The 18,452-nt window shown below is 49.1% G+C and overlaps 1 protein-coding gene across 1 annotated transcript in view; it reads left to right on the plus strand.

Annotated features, from left to right (window-relative positions):
• WNT9A (Wnt family member 9A) overlaps window positions 1–16,304 on the plus strand; it is a 57,537-nt gene extending 41,233 nt beyond the window's left edge. The window contains exons 3-4 of the mRNA XM_017830002.1: window positions 4,414–4,676; window positions 15,628–16,304. Of these exons, the coding sequence (XP_017685491.1) occupies window positions 4,414–4,676; window positions 15,628–16,101 (737 nt within the window). The 3' untranslated portion in view covers window positions 16,102–16,304. The remainder of the gene's footprint in view (window positions 1–4,413; window positions 4,677–15,627) is intronic.
• The last annotated feature ends 2,148 nt before the right edge of the window (window positions 16,305–18,452 follow it).

An 18,452-nucleotide genomic window follows, 5' to 3' on the forward strand; every position in this document is an offset into this window, starting at 1 on the left:
CTTCTTCTTTTCCCCCCTTCTTTCCCCCCTTCTTCTTTTCTCTCCTTCTTTCCCCCCTTCTTCTTTTCCCCCCTTCTTTCCCCCCTTCTTCTTTTCTCTCCTTCTTTTCCCCCTTCTTCTTTTCCCACCTCTTCTTCTCTCCCCCTTCTTTCTTTTCTCCCCCTCTTCTTCCACCCCCCCTTTTTATTTTTTTCCTATATATTATGTCACTCTTCCAGGAAGGGAGTTGAGAAAATGCCTTCTTAAGGGAAACAAGGCCAACCAGGCTGTTCTGTGCTGTCCTGTTGGGGAGAGGACAAGGGGAGCCCCATCATAGCACAGGGCAAAGCCTGTGAATATTTGTGTTCTGTTACTGCCCTACCCAGGGAAAAGCTCCTGGTTGTGTGTGGAGGGTAATTCCCACATCTCCTCTCAGCAGTTCAGATGGAGGTGACCATCTGAATATTGGAGGATCAGGTGGTACTTTTACCTCCTTCCTTTGTGCTGTCTCACACAGTCCAGTTTCCCCCACCCTCCCAGTAAATCCCGTTGTTATTTCCAGCTTGCAGCTAAAATGCAGCAGGACCATTTTACAGACAAAAAAGGAGGGGTTTAGTGACTTCCAGAAAGTCCCACACTCAGAGATGGACCTGGACCTGGAAACCCGGGGGCTGATGTCTTTAAAGACAAGAGCAGAGGTTTGCAGGGCTCCCTCCCTCGCTAATTAGTGAGGAGGAGTAATTCAGAAGCGCCAGGGCTTAACTAATGCACTGTCACTGAGTGGTGGAAACAAGGAAAGTCCTTATGAAACCCAAGAGGTCCAAGAGCCAGAGAGCTGCAAGACGTTTAAAAATATCCCCGCATGCCAGAGGAGTCCCTGGATTAGTGGTGCCTTGGGAAAGCCAAGCACTTTCTCATGCTGACACCTGGAGGCCACAGCTTGTTCCTTCAGACGGGCCTGTCCCCTGGGCAGCCCTGGACGAGGAGCAGCCCCAAGTTGAGCTGCCTCAAAACACCGTCGGGACCCCCCTGGTCTCACCCCTTGTCAGGGACCCGGGTAATAAATGACAGCCCTGAGGGCTGCAGGGCTCTGCCTGCTGTCTCGTTCTGCCGTGTTTTATGTCCCTGCACCATCTCTGCCCTCCACCAGCGCTGTAAATCCTTCAGGTGCTGTTCCATGGAGCAACACCCTGCCCTGTAAATCTTTCTCCTCCTCTCCAGGAGCTGCTGGTTCCTGGTTCAGCGTTGCAGCGAGTGATACCCCAGGGCAAAGAGGCACATGTATCACCCTCTCAGGCACAGCTATTCGGGGTGGGCTTGTTTCCTCTCCTCCAGGAGCAGTTTCTTAAGGAGTAAAGAAAAAGAGGTGGGGGGAAAAAAAAACCCCAAAACCAAAAATCGAACCACTTTTTTCACTTAAAAGCGGAGGGAGAAAGTTTTAAACTTGGTCACCAGAAGAGCCTGGCTGCTTGGTTTGCAGCTTGGGCTGATGCAGCCCGTTTCTTAAAATAACAGGGGATTGTTTGAGGGACTCGTTATCCTCTTTGGATCCTGGCAAACAATTTTGGAAATGGCTGAAACTGGATAGCTGCGGCCTGCAGGCTGTCAGTGCTGAGGGGGTTAGAATGCCTGCATTGATTTGGAGCTCATTATCTTGTTACAGAATATCTTGGTGCAATCAAACAGTGCGTGGCAGAGATGGCTTTGGGGCTGTCCAGAGCCAAATGTCACGTGGAGTTTGGTTGGAAGAGCTGCCCGTGTGGGTGGGACGATGCCCGCGGCGATGAGATGGGCACTGGGAATCTGTGGAGCTTCCAGGGATGGAGAACGGGAAGGGCAGAGCCCAGGCTGATGGGTGGAGGTTGATGGAAGGGGAGAACCTGGCAGATGAACCGTTTCTCCTGGATTTCTGTTGTGGTGGCACAGGTGCGTTTTCACACCCACTGGGAATCCAGTGCTTCCAGTCAGGAGCTCTTCAGGCAGGTTGTGCATCTGGGCTAATAAACCAAACCACATCCAGGCAGTTTACTGGGGCTTAAGTGCCCAAGGATGGTTTGGATGGTGTTTGGAGCAACCTGGTCTAGAGAAAGATGTCCCTGCCTGTGGCAACAGGGGTTAGAGCAAGATGGACTTAAAGGTCCCTTTTAACCCAAAGTATGTAATGATTGCAGTGTCTCAGATCTTCAGAGGAGAATTCACACACCCTTTTCCATTCAGGACTCTCTCAGCACACTGGGAACTCTTCATTTTGTAGCACAGTGGCAAGAAGCCAATTCTACAGTCCAGGAGGACAGAGGCTTGGGAACATCTGTCTTTAGTAGTGGGATCCCTCTGACAGGCATGTAAGCAGGCTGATCTAGGGTGTAACCTAGAAAAAATACCCTACAAAGGGTGAAAGCTGCTTAGAAGGCATTTGCTACCCAGAGGAGTTCAGAATCCATGAGGTTTTGGTGTGTGAATTAAAATAAAGGATTCTCCCAGCAGTTCCAATGAGAGTGTTTGCAATGCTGGAGATGTTTCTGTGGTGTCAGAGGATGTGGTCTAACTTCGGGGGGAAAAACAGATGGAAAAACTCTGAATTTGGCTTCCCAACCCTGACTAGTCCTTAAAATGTCCTCAGTGAGTGTGGAGTCGAGCCTTTTTTATTTTAACTTTCCTTCAAGTGAGGAAAAGGTTCCTGCTCCTCTTTTCCAGGTGAGCAGTAGAACGGTTGGATAATTCCTACCACAGTCTGGTTTGAGTCAGAACCCTTGGGAGGACCAAACCTCAGTCCCCTGGGCTGGATTTTCATCAGTCCTTGTGCACCTGGGAGTGTTTTGGGAAGGCAGGCTCTGGGAATGGGCCAGGAAGTGCCCCATGAGCTTGGACTATCATGGACCTCTCAAGGAACAGTTCCAAAAATGACCTGGCAGTGTCTCTGCATGTCCTCGGTTGACACACCAGCTCACAGATATATCCACTACTGGCACCAGCCACTTGTGTTATTTTTGAGTGGGGGATTTCTTGAGCCCCATCCAAAGCTGGGCTGGAATTGCATCTCAAATATGCAGTCGTTTACGGCTTCCATGGCCGGAGAATGGGCAGCTATAAATACTGCCATGTTTGCTTTTTATTTCTGGCTTTTGCGATTTGGATTGAAATCCTGGGGCTCTCTGAGTGTCACTTAAACTGGTGAGGGGAGTGGATGCTGTCACATCCCTGCAGGTGAGCGTGGAGGTGTAAAGAAGGGGGTTGTGCAGGGAAGGTTTGAGGTGTAAACTGCTTTTTGAGGCACTCAAGTGAGGTGCTGTGCTGGGGTCCCAGCCCTCAGGTGCCTTCTGGTAATTTTGTTGGACTGGAGTAGGACCCAGTGACTTTTTTTCAGGGAGAAAGGGAAGAACAAGGAGCACTCGTGGTTCTTGCCCCAGGTATGAGACTGGAATCTGTGCTGGGTTCCTGCCCTTTGGTGTCCCCTTGGTAGCAGCATTGCTGTCCCATGATACCTCCATGGCCTGTCCAACCCTTCATGGAATCATGGAGTGGTTTGGCTTTGAGGGGACCTTAAAGAACATCTCACTCCAACTCCCTTCCGAGGGCAGGGACACTTTCCACTATCCCAGGTTGCTCCAAGCCCTGTCCAGCCTGGCCTTGGACACTCCCAGGGTGGTACAACTCCTGCTCAGCTCTGTTTCCAGGCACAGACTGTGCACAGAGTGACAACCACAGAGACTTTATTCACGTCCTTTAATTCTTGCTTTTGCCACCTCCACACATTCCTTGCCCCCTCTGTGTCCTCCTCACTATCAATGATGCACGTAGAGCTTAACATGCTTTGAGGGTGTCACAGGATGGACCAGGCTCTTCTCAGTGGTGCCAAGCAACAGGACAAGAGGCAATGGGCAGAAACTGATGCCTCACAGGCTGAGAACATGGGCTGAATTTCCTCCTTCCTCAGTGCATGGAAAAGGATGATATCATTTGATGGGATGGGAGCTCTGAGTGAGTCAAAACTGCAGAAATCCAGAACCAAGTGCTGTCCTTAAAAAACACCTTTCACAGACTCATAGAATCCCAGAATAGTTTGGGTTGGAAGGGACCCTAAAGATCATCTCCAAACTGATGCCCAGGGCGTTCCACCTGGACATGAGGAAGAACTTCTTTCCTGTGCAGTGACCGAGCACTGGAAGAGGTCCTCCAGAGAGGGCGTGGAGCCTCCCTCACTGGAGACATTCCAGAGCCATCTGGACACAATCCTGCGCCATGTGCTGTGGGATGACCCTCCTCGAGCAGGGAGGTGGGCCCGGATGCCCCGCTGTGGTCCCACCCCGTGATTCCATGACACAACTCAAGCTCTTCTCACAACAGGTTTTCCCTCAGCATCCTACTGCTTTTTTTCCTTTCTCTAACCTTTCCTCCAGCCACAACTAAAGCCTCTCTCCCTCCTCCCCGCTGCAGGTTTCAAGGAGACAGCGTTCCTGTACGCCATCTCCTCGGCGGGGCTGACCCACGCCATGGCCAAGGCGTGCAGCGCGGGCCGCATGGAGCGCTGCACCTGCGACGAGGCGCCCGACCTGGAGAACAGGGAGGCCTGGCAGTGGGGGGGCTGCGGGGACAACCTCAAGTACAGCAACAAGTTCGTCAAGGAGTTCCTGGGGAGGAAGCCCAACAAGGACCTGCGAGCCCGGGTGGACTTCCACAACAACCTGGTGGGCATGAAGGTGCGTTGGAGGCCGCTCGGGGTCTGGAGGGGGGGGAGCGATAAAGGGGCTGCCTTCGGGGTGTGGGAGCAGGAGTGTGGGATGGAGAACGCATGGAGGGATCCTTCTTCTGGAAGGGTGAGGTCTCGCTCGTGGGGCTGTGCCCTCGTTTTGTCGCTGTGCTTTGAGAGTTGTGAGAAATGATGGAGAGGGAGCAGAGGGGAAGGAATGGGACTGCCCGGGTCTAGGAAGTAGGAGGTGGGGATAAGGGTTACTGGTTTTCCACAAGGAAAACAGGGCTTACACTAGAAAGGGATGGAAAGACGGGTTCTTCAGGCTTACATGAGGTAGGACACGGAGGAAGGGATTTATGCTGCTGCAACACAGGTTGGGGGACACTTTTCTTGAGCAGTTCAGTACAACGTGGACAGTAGAGCATTTCCATGGCCAGGTTTCTTTAATGCTGGCTGGAGAACCTGGCAGGGGACCAGGGTGGACAGATGAATTTCTGACTGACCTCAGACCCTTCAGCTTTGTTTTCTGGCAGAAATCTTCCATGTCACCCAGAGCTGATGTGTTTGCAGGTGACAGTGCTTGGGTGTCAAATCCCTTTTTCCTTTCCCATCCTTGTCCTCTCTGCTGGAGGACTTCCTGCCCTCTACACCTTGCTCTTCCCACGAGGCTTTACCCTCCTGCCCAGGGGCCCCCCTGCAGGACTGCCAGAGTTCAGGAAACATTTGGACAATACTCTTGAGCACATGGTGTGATTTTTGGGGTTGTCTTGTGCAGGGCCAGGATTTGGACTCAGTGATCCTTGTGGGTCCCTTCCAACTCAGGGTATTCTACGACTGATGTAAAGGACAAAGTGTCTGCAATTGCTGGGTCATCCCAGCAAGGGGAGGGGGAGAGGAAGGGGCTTTCCACCTTCTCCCATGATCTGCTTGGCTGCACCTAGAGTTGCCCAAACACGAAAATCCCTCAGATTGGCCAGCACAGGTGCTCAGGATCAGGGTTTCACCGCACCAACCTCCGAGGGGGACATACTGTAAGGCCAGAAATAGCCTTCGAGCCTTGTTATTGTCTGTGTGATTGGATGCGGGCTTGGGGCTGGGATGGGGGACCTGGGTCTCCAGTTTCCCAGGCAAATGCAACCCAGCCAGTTGTGCATTCTAGGAATGGCCACCCCAGCTCAGTTGTTCCCGTGCGTATGTAGAAAATGTCATTCCTCGCGACAGAGTTGGGCCATCGGGGAATGCCACCAGCGAGGGCTGGCCAGCAGAAAGTCTGCCCCTCTCCCCACTACCAGGTGCTCCTGGACAGTGCCGAGATCAGGATTAGAAACATCCTGGATTTAGCTGCTGTCTGGTTCTGGCTGACAGCTTTTCTGCTCTGGATTAAGGGGCTCAGTGTCTGTGAACTCCCGCTGCAGCTCTTTGACGTGTGAAACAGGCTTTGCAGGATGATGGAAGTTCCTTTTAGTCCTTGTGGTTGGTTGTTCCTGAGGGCCTGTCCCATCTCTTTGGAGTTGGCTGGGTAGCTGATGGGATTGACAATGGAGGGTAGTCCATGGAGGCTGTGATTTCATGCTGGATGTTGCTGTGAGATGTCCTGGCTCTCCTCCCATTCCACAGGCAGATAATACAGTCTCATCAAAACCGTGGCTTTAGGTGCCATTGGCATGTTCTTGTAATTCCATGAATATCTACCAATAGTGGTGGGGCTAAAAATCTTGCCCAATGGATTTGACCCAACTCCCAGTGTTCCCAACCCCAGCAGCTGCAGTCAGGATGCCCACGTGGCTGAGACCAGTCTTGGAATTAGGTCAGGTGTCCTTACCTATCACCTGTGCTCTACACTATGTCACTTGGAGCTAAACAAACTCCAAGAATGAGCTGGAGGGCTTGAATCTTCCCTTTCTTCCTTCCCTTTCTTGATCCCACTGCAAGTTAGTTCCCAGGGGAAGATGCAGGACTCTCCAGCATCCTCTGCCTCCCCTTTTTTTGGCACAGTCGGGCTCTGGTCATTGGCAGTGGTTTCTCAGTGTAATATCTGCAGCTAAACAGCTGAGTAACAGTTGTGACGGTTGTCCAGACACTCAGAGCCCTCCTGGCAATCCAAGTCAAAGACCTTTGCTGCAGGTCAGTGATCCACTCACTGTTCCTATTTTTGTCCACCCACAACGTGTCAGTCGAGTTGGTGTTGCTGCCTGACAGCTTTCCTTGCCTGTTGGCAGCAGCAGATGAAATGATTCCTCTGTTTGTGCTGCTGGAATAATTGGACCACGCTCTGGTTGAAGGACAAGCCAAGCACCAGATCCACACCAGCACCATGAAACCAGGCACAGAACAAATGCATTTCACATTGAGAAGGAAGTTTTTAGGAGGATGGCGCTTCAGGATCAGGAGAACATGGATCTGGTAGAGTCAGGATATGTGGACCTAAACCACTGGCACAATCTGGTGTCATTAAGGTGATCAGAAATGACGACTCAAAACTCGTTTTGTAACTGCAAGTTCAAAACTTGGCAGTGCTTCCCTCAGATTCCAAAATTGAAACCAGTTTGAAGCCTGAGCATTGACCCTCTTGGTGTGGTTGGTGGATTGGGTGTAGATTAATCTACACTTGGGTGTAGATTAATATCAGGTTCCACCCGTGTCTTTCCTCCTGGTCCCACTTGCGAGTGCAGTGTTGGAGGATGAGGTTGCTCACCAGGTACTACCACGTTTTCCTTGCTGAACTTATTAATATTTTCCTTGAGGAAGGTGGCGGGTTAAATACAATTCTCCACTTGTCTGTCTTCAAAAGGAGCTGCCCATCCATAACTCCTGCCATTCCAGCCGTTTGAGCGGGATTTGCTAACCTGGCGACTACGACAGCCTGAAAGCACTTTGAACTAACCCAGTTTGGCTGTTCGAACAGTAACTCGTATGGATTTGATCAAAGGCAATACAGGAGTGCAGATAGCCTTGATTTGGGCCATTTTGGAGCTGAACAATTTTGAACTGGAGCACTGAGAGCCTGTGGATCGTTGTGTGTGTGTTTTCGCCAAGGGAGTGGAGGAATATCCATTGGTGGTCTCTCCCATGTCATTTTTCCCATCTAATCACCCCCAACCGTGGCAAAACATACAAATAGTCCCTTGAGACCCAGCAGAAAAAAAAAAAAAAGGACCTGTGCTTAACTGAGTAATTTGGCAACCAACCTTCTGGTCAACAGAGCAGTTTCTCCATGGTGTCACCCCAGCAAACAATCCGTGTGTTTCTGAAGGGTGACATTATCTCATCCCGCCTAGTTTTAGTGTCTCTTGGTGGAAGTTCTCATTTAATTATGATTTTACTTCTGCTTTTTTTTTTTTTACAACCTTGATGGGCTGCCTGTAATTCTGCTGCCACCAATGAACTAATCACTGGACATGTTGTGCCCGTGGTGGCTCACCACGTTATATGATATGAGCTCAGTGGTTAATGAAAGGGCGAGCTTGTCTGGTGTGAGGATGAGGTAATTAGACCAGGACTTCTCCAGCCTCCTCTTTATTGAAAAGTAGGAGCTCTGAATAGACCACTTATTAAAAAAGCAATTTCCCTTCCTTTGCCAAATCTACTCTTTCTCATCCAACCATTCTTTCCGAGGGGTCCTGGGTGGAGAGGGTGTGTGTTGGGGGGGAGATGGTTGTGTGTGTCGAGGGGGTGGTAGTGGTGTGAGAAGCCAACTGTATTAAAGCCCCATTGCCAGCAGTGAAGTTTCTTAGTTATATTAAAAGAAGCCCAGGCAGCCTTGCTAAACCTCTCATCTTCTCTCTATATCCTCCCCCCCGCTTCCTCCCCCTTGTACACACAAGTGCAGCCCTCTTTTGTAACCCATTAATGAAAAGTCGGAATATTAGAGCACTCAATTAGTTCCACTGGGCTTGAGTAAGTGATGTTTTAATTAAATTTGCCCAGTTTCTCAGCAAAGTATCATTAAACATGACTTTCCAACTCCCTCTCTGGAGCGTTGCTAAGTTTCTTAATCCCAGGAGTGCTGACCTCTTCCAGAGGTATGTCTGGTCAAGCATGTCTTACAGATCCAAGGGGCACTATTAAAGGGGGCTGCTGTTACCCAAGGAAAAAAATTATCCTGTTCTCATTCCCTTTTTCCTTTTTCCCTCCAGAAGGAGGGACGCAACCCTTTGCCTTCAGGACCCGTGAGAGCCACAAGTGTGGAGGGCAGAACTATGGGAGGGCAGAAACGGGGAACAAAACAAAGACTTTTCCCCAAAAAAGGTCTCCCTTTGAGCAGTGAAATGGAGAGCAAAAAAGTCTTTCCCCCCAAAAAAAAGATCTCTCTTTAGGAAATATCTTGCTTTGAAACTGGTTCCCTTCATGAGGTTTGGTTGGTTTTGCACAGGATGTTTTGGTCTGTGTTTCTGAAGGATCATGGAATAGTCGAGTGGTTTGGGTTGGGAAAGACTTTAAGGATCATCTCATTCCAACCCCCTGCCATGATCCTTGTCTGCCTTGCTGTAGGATTTGGGTGCAGACCCACCCTGAGACACATTATACCCGAAACAACTTATACCTTGAACCGCATGGGATGCTCTGGAGAGGATAGTGAGAGGCGCATGGACTTTTCCTTGCTGTTGACTTGCTTATTTTGGAATTCCGTGCAAGGAATGGCTTTTCCCCGCCCCGGCAGTGCTGGCAGGGATCTCTCTGGAGGGGCTGAGCGTGCTGGAGACGGACTCTCCATATCAGGGAGATGTTTGCCCAGCTATCATCTGTCTGAGGAACTTCATGAGCTATCACATAACAGGTTATCAGAGCCCAGCACCCTCTTCATTTCTGCATCTCCGTTTTACAGGGTGGGGAAATTGAGACCCCGAAAGATTAAGTGACTCACTAAAGGTCACACACAGGCGTAGCAAAAGCACAGCCTTGCACCCTGGTCTCCTGTTGCAGAGACTGTGTTTACAAGCACTGACCATCCAGTCCCATCCAGTTCCTCCCAGTAAACATGATTCCAGTCGAATTCCAGAGTTTGTATAACAGGCAAATTTAAATGTTAATACCGATGGGTTTTTTTTCTCCACCACCCACAAGAGGAATAATAACTACTATTGGGACGAAGAAGAGAGCAGAAGAAAACAGCTGCAGCAAAAAAAAAAAAAAAGGGAGACATAATGCATCCTTTAGGCAGCTTCTTTAGGGTTGTGTTTGCAGTGGAGAAATCCCATCACATGTTTACCAAGGTACAAACCAAACCTAGAAGATAACGTCCTGAGACGAGCCCTGGGCTCGATGTACAGATCGGTTTTCAGGGCCACCACTGGTATTAATTGCTGCAGGTTATGACAGGTAGGAATGCCCATGGAATGCTTTCTGGATTTTTCCCCTCTTTTCAGGCTGACACTGGCTGGAAATCAAAACTCTGGAAAAAATTACTTGCTGTTGTCCATAAGTGTTTCCAGTTAATTGTTTATGTGGATGTGAAGCACATTAGGAATACTAAAGGGGGGAAAAACACTTCTAAGATTCTCAGTTTTAAGTAGGGTTAAATGTGCTTAAATGTTTGTATTTTAATACATATGTCCCTAAAATATGAGTGCCTGTATTTTTGAAGAAAGAAGGGTGGTGGAGAAGGGAAAATTGTTCTGAAAAAAAACAAGTTGAGAACGGGCTCAGAAGTTGTTTTTGTTTTTTTTTTTAACAAGATAGAAGGAAAAAGAAGGGAAAGCTTCTAATCCAGCCAAAGGCATTGGCCAGTGCTAAGGGACAAGTCTGGTCTCCTGGTTGTGTGGGGACCGTGGCCGCTGTCCAAACAAACAGTAACGCTCGGGCTGAGGGAATGACTAAGCCTATTTAAATCGGAGAGGGATCTGTGAGGAGGGGATGGGAAGGCATCTGATTCGTGGAGGAGCATCCCAAAGCCCTTTCTGAAGCAGGGGCAGGCTTTTCCCTGGATGAGCTGGCTCCGGGGTGTGTGTGGGGGGGAGTTGCTCAACGCTCCCTCCTCTGCCCCAAACCATAGCGAATGGTCGGAAGCCTGGGAGCCGCAGCCCGGCCGTGACGACAGCGGAGCCATAACCCAGGAATTCCCACTGCTGCTGCCCAGACGAGAGCGTTGTCTGAAAACCACGGCCGGGGCCCCGTGACCCAGCTGGGAATGAATGGGAATCTGTCCTCGGCTAAAACACTGAGAAATTGTGTGTTGCAGCATGTCTGAGACTGATCATGACGGGGGCACTTAGTCTGAGCTTCGCAGCGAAACCATTGTTGGGAGGGAGGATTACATGTTGCATAGCAATGCTCTGCTGTGATCCCTTCTCCCCATGGCTCTTGTAAAGCCATTTGGGCAGCCAGTCCAGCAGCCCTATCTAATTTCCTCGGAGCAGCAAACGCCAGGAAAGATGGTTCTGTCTGGCTTTGTTTTCCTCGGTGTTTGGTGTTCTCACAGCGAGATCAATGGGAATGTGTGTTCCTAAGTCAAGCTAATTAGCTCAAAAAGCTTCATTCCCCTCCCAGACTACTCTGTTTGAGGCTACCAGACCAGGTGGTTGTTCAGAGGAGAGAGGGAGGACATAATTTCCGTGTGTGATGCTATCCCTGACCCGCTAGTTGTCTTTGTTTGGCTTTGTTGTCATGGTGGAAGCTCTTTACAGCATATAACTCAAAGGATACTCCTTATTTCTTCTACTTCTGAGTTACAACTCTGCTGCTGTGTGGTAGCTGTGGAGTTTGGACCAGAGGGAGCATGAAATATTTTGTGCTTTGGATTTAATTTAATTCATTCTGCCTCACATCTGTGAGAAAACAGAGGCATTCCAGGTGGCCACTGCCTTGGTGTGGATGAAGTGAGTATTCAGTGGTGATGCCTTGTGTTCAGGAGAGATTCAGGTCTGTGTAGGATGGAAGTAAATCTGGCTCTGAGCCACGATATGCCATGAAAAGAAAGCAGGAACTACCTTATTATGAGGTACCTTCAACACAAAATTATAAGTTTATAATAAAATCTTATTCTGCCTCATCTCCCCAGGACTTTTTGGGTAATAAAAGCAGTTTTATTCTGTCCTGGAAGCCCCTCCAGGTTTGAAAGCATGCTCTAGACATCTCCTCATTTGTCCCAGGGCCCAGCCAGGAAAGCTTTCTCCAGCGCTGCTCCAAGCAACCTGCTGACTTGGATCAGCCCTGCTCTGCTTCCTGAAGAAACGAGGTGGATTTAAGTGCCTGTGACAGGAGCTTGCAACAAGAGGAGGGAAGGTCTCTGTGGAAGCTGGGGAGCGAGACGAGAAGCGGGAGGGCTTTGCCAAGACTCCTTCTGGCTCGTGGGTGGTTTGGGGCCCGTGGGCAGCGGTTCCCCGTCAGGCGTCGCCTGCGGGAGCTGCATCGTGACTGACAGCAGCAGGGGAGGCTGCTGGGCAGGAGGTTTTTCTAGGATTTTCACTCCTGCTGCCTCGTAACATTCTTGAGTCATTCCCCAGTCCTTCCAGGAGCGGGTTTATGGGGCGGTTGGGATGGCCCACGCTCGCCCAGTGGCCGTATGAAAACCCGCGCGCTGGATTTCATGAACCGGGGCATTCATGAGGACGAGGACAATGGGAACCTTTTATGCTTTGGGCCACCAGGGCATGACACCAAAGCTGTCCCAGCTTAACAAGGAGCTAGAAGTGAGTCAGGAAAAACCAGGCTATGATTCATTAGGGGCTTTGTTGGAGCCCAGATGAGGAGAATAGGTTCATCTGCCTAAATATGCACATGGATACCCTTTCAGAGACCCCCGGAGGGGCAGCTGGTGGTGAAGAGCGATGTTTTTCAGTAGCGTTGTTTGAAGTGGTGTTATTTAGACACCTGAGTTCACCCCAGAGGGTGGGATTCTCACAGGTTGAAATGGCTGAACTGAGGTGCCTCTGTGTGAGCTGGGTCCCCAGGCTCTCGTTAGGGAGCAGAGATGTGGTGAGGACACTTGGTGGGAGCCTGGAGAGCTGTTCAGTGGAGCAGGTGCTGCCTCGCTGCAGGATCCTCTCCCTGCTCTGGCTCTGCTGAGTCAGATGGGAGTTCAGAGGTGTTCCTCAAGTGTAGGTGTTTAAAATGTTTGCCTCAGTGAGGTCAACCCTGGCTGGCTGCTGTGATTCAAGTGCCTAAACCTACATGCTTATTCCTGACTCCATCCATCAGCTGCCAATCCATCAGGATCTGGTTTTCCAACACGTGCTGTGCCCTGTCTACCGGCCCCATGTGGATGCCCTGGCAGCAATGCCAGCTCTCCCACAGAGCTTTGGAGAGAGGTGGCTCCTGACCAGAACAGCCTTGTCTCCAGGTTCCTTTCCTGAATTTCCTGACCCTGTCCTGTTCAATCAGCTCTAAATCCAGGAGATTGTCTGCCAGCTGAGCCAATTCCCGTTGGTTCCTCGCTTTCCCATCTCCTGTACAATGGTAGGGGTCTCCTTCCCCAGGTGGAGCAGATGCAGATGCTTCGAGGAGGGGGTGGAAGGGTTGAGAAAAGCCTGAGCTGATGAATGGCTACAGTGTGCAGCCCTTCTCCAAGGATCTCAGCAATTTCTGCTGATGATCTGGGTGTGAAATCAGGTGGAGGAGCTTTGTTTCACATGAACTCAGCTCTCGCTTCTGGACAGGCAGTGAAATGTGACTTTTCATGAGGGACCGTGCGGGCGAGGGCTGGATTTTTTTCCCCCCTTCTCGGTGTTGAAACGTGTTCTGTACACTCTTGTCTGACATTGTGGGATTTCTTGTGGACTTGGCCAGACACTTTGGCACACAAGAGCGTGACAGCCCTTAACCAGGCCGGCCCAGCTGAGCGCTCTAAGCAGCAACACATCCCTCTCTGTAACCCCTCACTCGTTTGAATGCTACTGTGGATTACTGGGTTGCATTTGAAAAGGTCTTGGCTGTCACAGGAATGAAGTGTGACCACTGGCCGGGCTCTGCGATGCATATTGTCTTTCTAAAAATGTTTCTGGAATAGCAGGATTGGGCCAGGCCCCAATTCCGAGTCCATGACCTATTGCACATTTGCACATGGAGCTCAGCAGGATTCCTGCAGCCAAATCATTAAGAACCGGATGGTCAGGAAGTGGATTGGAGCCAGTCCTGTGCTGTCAGGAGGCCACAACGTGGGCAGATGCCACAATGGGCAGAGGGGGAGGTTGTTTTCTTCTTTGTCAAATGCCACAGATGCCCAAAGGAAGGGCACTTCCAGCAGGACCTTGTTAGGAGCCAGCTCTGTAAAACAAACCCTTATTACCTGCTATTTTAGGGGGTGGTTGTACCTTGCCCATTTAAAGTCAAAATGCAACTTATTTTAGGGGGGAAGGGAGAATCAGAACTATAAATATCAGTTTATAATCTGTGGACAGAAGGCAGGTTATCTGTGACTGTCCAGATCATGTGTCTGCTCTCATGGAGCCCATGGAACAATCCCAGGTGTAAATCCCAGGTGTAAATCCCTCTCTGTGGAAGGTGGGCTGGGACATTCCAATGCCATTCCTAAGGAGGTGGATGTGCTTTTTTGCTGTGAAACCTCTTTTTTGAAGAATAATTCATTTGAAAAGGATAGGATTCTCTGTTGAGCATCAGTCAGTTGATGGGTTTGGGGTCCTTTACAGCACCCAGGGGCTGTGACCACCTTTGCCTCTCTCCAAGGTCAAGAACCATTGACTCTCTCCTTGTTTTCTCTTCCCTTCCCGATATTGCTTCTCCTCCCTGTGCTGCTTTTCCTGTTGAAAATAGCCTTGTCTCTCTGTTCCCTCCATCTCATGTGTGAACACTGTGGTTCCACTGGCTCTGATCTTTCTTCTCTGTTCACATTTTGTGGTGCTCTGAAGAGAACCATTCCCATGCAAGCTCTCCCCAAGCAAGATTTGGACATTTTGCTCCGTGGAGACTCCCCTTTCTTTTTGTCTTGGGAATAAATTAGACATACACATTTACTTTTGGATATTTTGAACAAATTATTTCTCTTTTTTGAGGGCCTTGAGAGATGAGTCTTATTCCTCATGACAACGCCCATTGCAAGAGTTGGAACTTTAAAATGAATAAAACCAATTCTTTGAGAAAGGATATGAAACTAAGCCTTGCACTCAGTAGTCCTTTTGAACATGATGCCACAGTCTGGAATAATATCCTGGACACAGGTTGGAGTGGTGGAAGCTCCCTGGATGTTTTGGAAGCAGCTGCTTTTGTTGATGGTGATTCAGGCTGTTGTTCTCGAGGGTTTACATATTTTTATATATTTTTATATATATATATTTATTTCAGCAACATGAATGTTTTTCCTCAGTCACGAAGTGAGCTGTGTGGGATGTTAAGCCCAGTCACTGCTGGTGGGAACAGCACAGCTTAACCATGTTTTCACTGAGCCTGTGCTGCAAATTGCTTGAGTTTAAGGTGGTTCCAGTTTGTTGTGGTGTGGAGAAGGTTCCTGCTGCCCATGCTTGTGTTCTGGAGCAGGTGACACCCACTAAACCGACTCCTTCCACTTTTACTACAGCTTATCTACCTGTTATTATTGGCATAGATAAATAAGTGTTAAAATATATATTAATCTCTCAGTTGCATCACAGTTTCAGATCTCTGCCCACGTGATGAGTGGCAGCACTGGGCAACCTTTGTGCACCTTTCTAGTACCGTCAATTAGCCAATTAAGCAAAGTTCTGGCAGGTGAATGTCATATTCTAGAAATCGAGGACCCTTCTAGAACAAGTATTTCCTGGAGGATGATGATTTTCTTCTCCTCTTCCAGCAGATAGATTTCAAATTGTCATCAACTTGGTGTGTTCCTGAAATGTTCTTCTAGCAAATGGTTTTTTTTGTTTGGTGTCTTGATTTCTGAGGATGACTTTTCTCTCCTCTTCCAGCAGATAGATATTGAATTGTCATCGGCTTGGTGTGTTCCTGAAATGTCTTCTAGCAATGTGGTTGGTGTTTTGATTCCTTCCCCAATAACTGATTGTCTCTTGGGGCCCATGTGTTGTCTGCAGGTCATCAAGGCCGGGGTGGAGACAACCTGCAAATGCCACGGCGTGTCCGGGTCCTGCACCGTCCGCACGTGCTGGAGGCAGCTCTCCCCGTTCCACGAGATCGGGAAGCAGCTGAAGCAGAAGTACGAGACGTCCCTCAAGGTGGGCAGCACCACCAACGAGGCCACGGGGGAAGGGGACATCTCCCCGCCCAAGAAGTCCATCCCCGGGCACAGCGATCAAATCCCAAGGACTACAGACCTCGTGTACATCGACGACTCCCCGAGTTTCTGCATGATGAGCCGGTACTCGCCGGGCACCTCGGGGAGGAAGTGTTACAAGGACAAGAACTGCGACAGCATCTGCTGCGGGCGGGGGCACAACACGCAGAGCCGGGTGGTGACGCGGCCGTGCCAGTGCCAGGTGAGGTGGTGCTGCTACGTGGAGTGCAAGCAGTGCACCCAGAGAGAGGAGGTTTACACCTGCAAGGACTGACGGGGGGGGCCCGGCCGTCGTCACCCTCCCGCTGCCCGGCGGGGAGCCCTCGGCGGCGGGAGAACCGCGCACGGAGACAAACAGGGTTTGACGGACCCTCTGGGATCTGAACGCTGTGTTGAGACATGAGCACTTTGTAGGGTACAGGTGACCCAGCTGTGTTGCTGTTTTGTTTTGGTTTATTTTCTTTTTTGGTTTTGTTTTTTTTTTCGTTGGTTTTTGTTTTTTTTTTTTTGGTGTTGTTTTCCTGTAGACTGAATTCCGATGAGGTCCAACCATGTGGAAATAAGTGCCTGTCCCACTGGGGTTAGACACCAGTGGACCTTCACCTTAGTCGTCCACGCAGTTTTGACGGATCGTTTTTCCTTGGAACATCTTGGTGGTTTTCACCAATCCTCCATGAACGCCCGGGCTGACAGATTCTCTTTGGCATAAATTATCCGTACTACTTTATTCCTGGAGCTTCTCTGGCTGCTTGCAGAGCTGAGCAGGTACAAAAAGAAAGATCTTTCCGGCACGAAAAGAGATCGTTCGTCTCTCCTGAAACTGGAGAGAGGGGTGTTGGGCAATGATGGTTCCTGGTGGTTCTTCCAGTGGAATTTCTGCACAGGGAGCAAACAAGGCTCTGACAAAGAGACCCACTGGGAGGGTCAGCTCTTTAGTGACAGCTCCACGTGTGTCGTCACCAAGTACAGCCCCAAAAACTTGTGGGTCCACCACGCTGCAGACAAGAAACGTATCCAAGAAAGAGGTTGGGAAGACAAGTAGAAAACCAACCGTGCCTGTCCCCTCCAGTCCAACCACATATTCTTTATTTAAAACAATTCCTCCAAATGCAGGTTCTTTAGCACTATCTCTGTCTTAAATCTAATTATTATATATATATATTTTTTTTTTAAGAACCACTAGATACTTTGGTCTCATTTTTGTGCATGATTGATTTTTTTCTTCCGTCTCCTCTTCCCACCTCTTGCTGATGGAATATTCGCCCTGTGGTAATTCCGCCTCAGGAATCTGGATCTGGAACTTTATATTTAGTCTTATGCCGGCTGAATTTTGGACGCGTGTTTTTTGAGGAGGACAAGAGAAATCCAAGTGCCTCTTGGAACCCAGGGCTGGCCTGCCTTGTACAGCAGCAGTTTGGGCCTGGATCAGACCTCTGGAGGAGTTGACTTTTCCTTTCCTAGGTCATCATTCCATTTTCTCCCAACCATGGCAGTGGTACATGACACAAGCTGTATGGAAACCCTACGACCTTAAGATTATTTTTTTTTGTTTGGTTGGTTTTTTTTAGTTTTTTTTTAACCACTAGCTCGAGAACTGTACTTTCAAAAAGGCAAACTCTTGGATTTGGAATAACCAACAGACACACAGTAAAGTGGCCAGAGAAGGCCGGAATTTGACTGCAGTGGTAGATCAATCCCAGTGCTGTGAAACAGATGACAACCTTCAGCTTTTCTTGTTTTTTCCTTGGAAGAGGAGACTCACAATCCAGGACTTGATGCAACAATATTCTTCACTCGTTATAAAAAACGGATTGGAAGCAGCCCAGTGGATGCCTCAACGAAGCTTCCTAAGGAAACAATGGAGTGTGGAGGGCGTTCAATTTGATTTTTGGTGGCAATTTTTCGTTGTCCAGCGGCAATTTCCATCGATTTTGTATAAGCCATTCAATCTTTTTCTCAAAAGAGGAATTTTTCCACCATTAGTGGAAATCAGCAAGGAAAATGAGAGCAATTTTCCAAGATGGACCATTATTTTTCAAAGCCTTTTTCTCCTTATTTTTTTGTTTAGTTTCGTTATTTCCCCCCCCCACACACACAAACAGTAGCCACTAATTGAAGCTGTTCCTGTGCATCTACTGGGAGGAGAAAAGATCTGTTTTGCTTTTTCTTGGTAACAAATAACCTGCAGTTCCAGCCTGGCTCGTTGGCATCAAATAATCTTGATTTGGGGGCACGGGGAGGGACGGGGCGTTCATGGCACCGTGCAAAGTGAAGTGAACTGGCTCTTTTTGGCCGTTTTCTTATTTGCTGTACAATTCTGGAGGTTTTGGGTAACGCTGGAGGAGGAGGAGGAGGGATCCACGCACGGTGGAATTCCCGCCTTCCACCTCGCAGGAAGGTCTCCCAGTTTTTGGGAGGGGAGAGGGATGCAGTGCTTTGAAAGTCACCCACGAGCAGTTTTATCTAATGGTTTAAAAAATAAACGGACTAGAAACTTCTAATTCAGCGTGCACATGTGTATATGTATATATATATTTATATATACACACATGCCGACACATAAATATATATATATATATATATATATAAATATTGAACATTTATTTATTGTAAAGCCCTTCAGAA

Source organism: Lepidothrix coronata, unplaced genomic scaffold (genome assembly GCF_001604755.1).
Source record: "Lepidothrix coronata isolate B3197 unplaced genomic scaffold, Lepidothrix_coronata-1.0 Scaffold173, whole genome shotgun sequence".
Taxonomy (NCBI): Eukaryota; Metazoa; Chordata; class Aves; order Passeriformes; family Pipridae; genus Lepidothrix; species Lepidothrix coronata.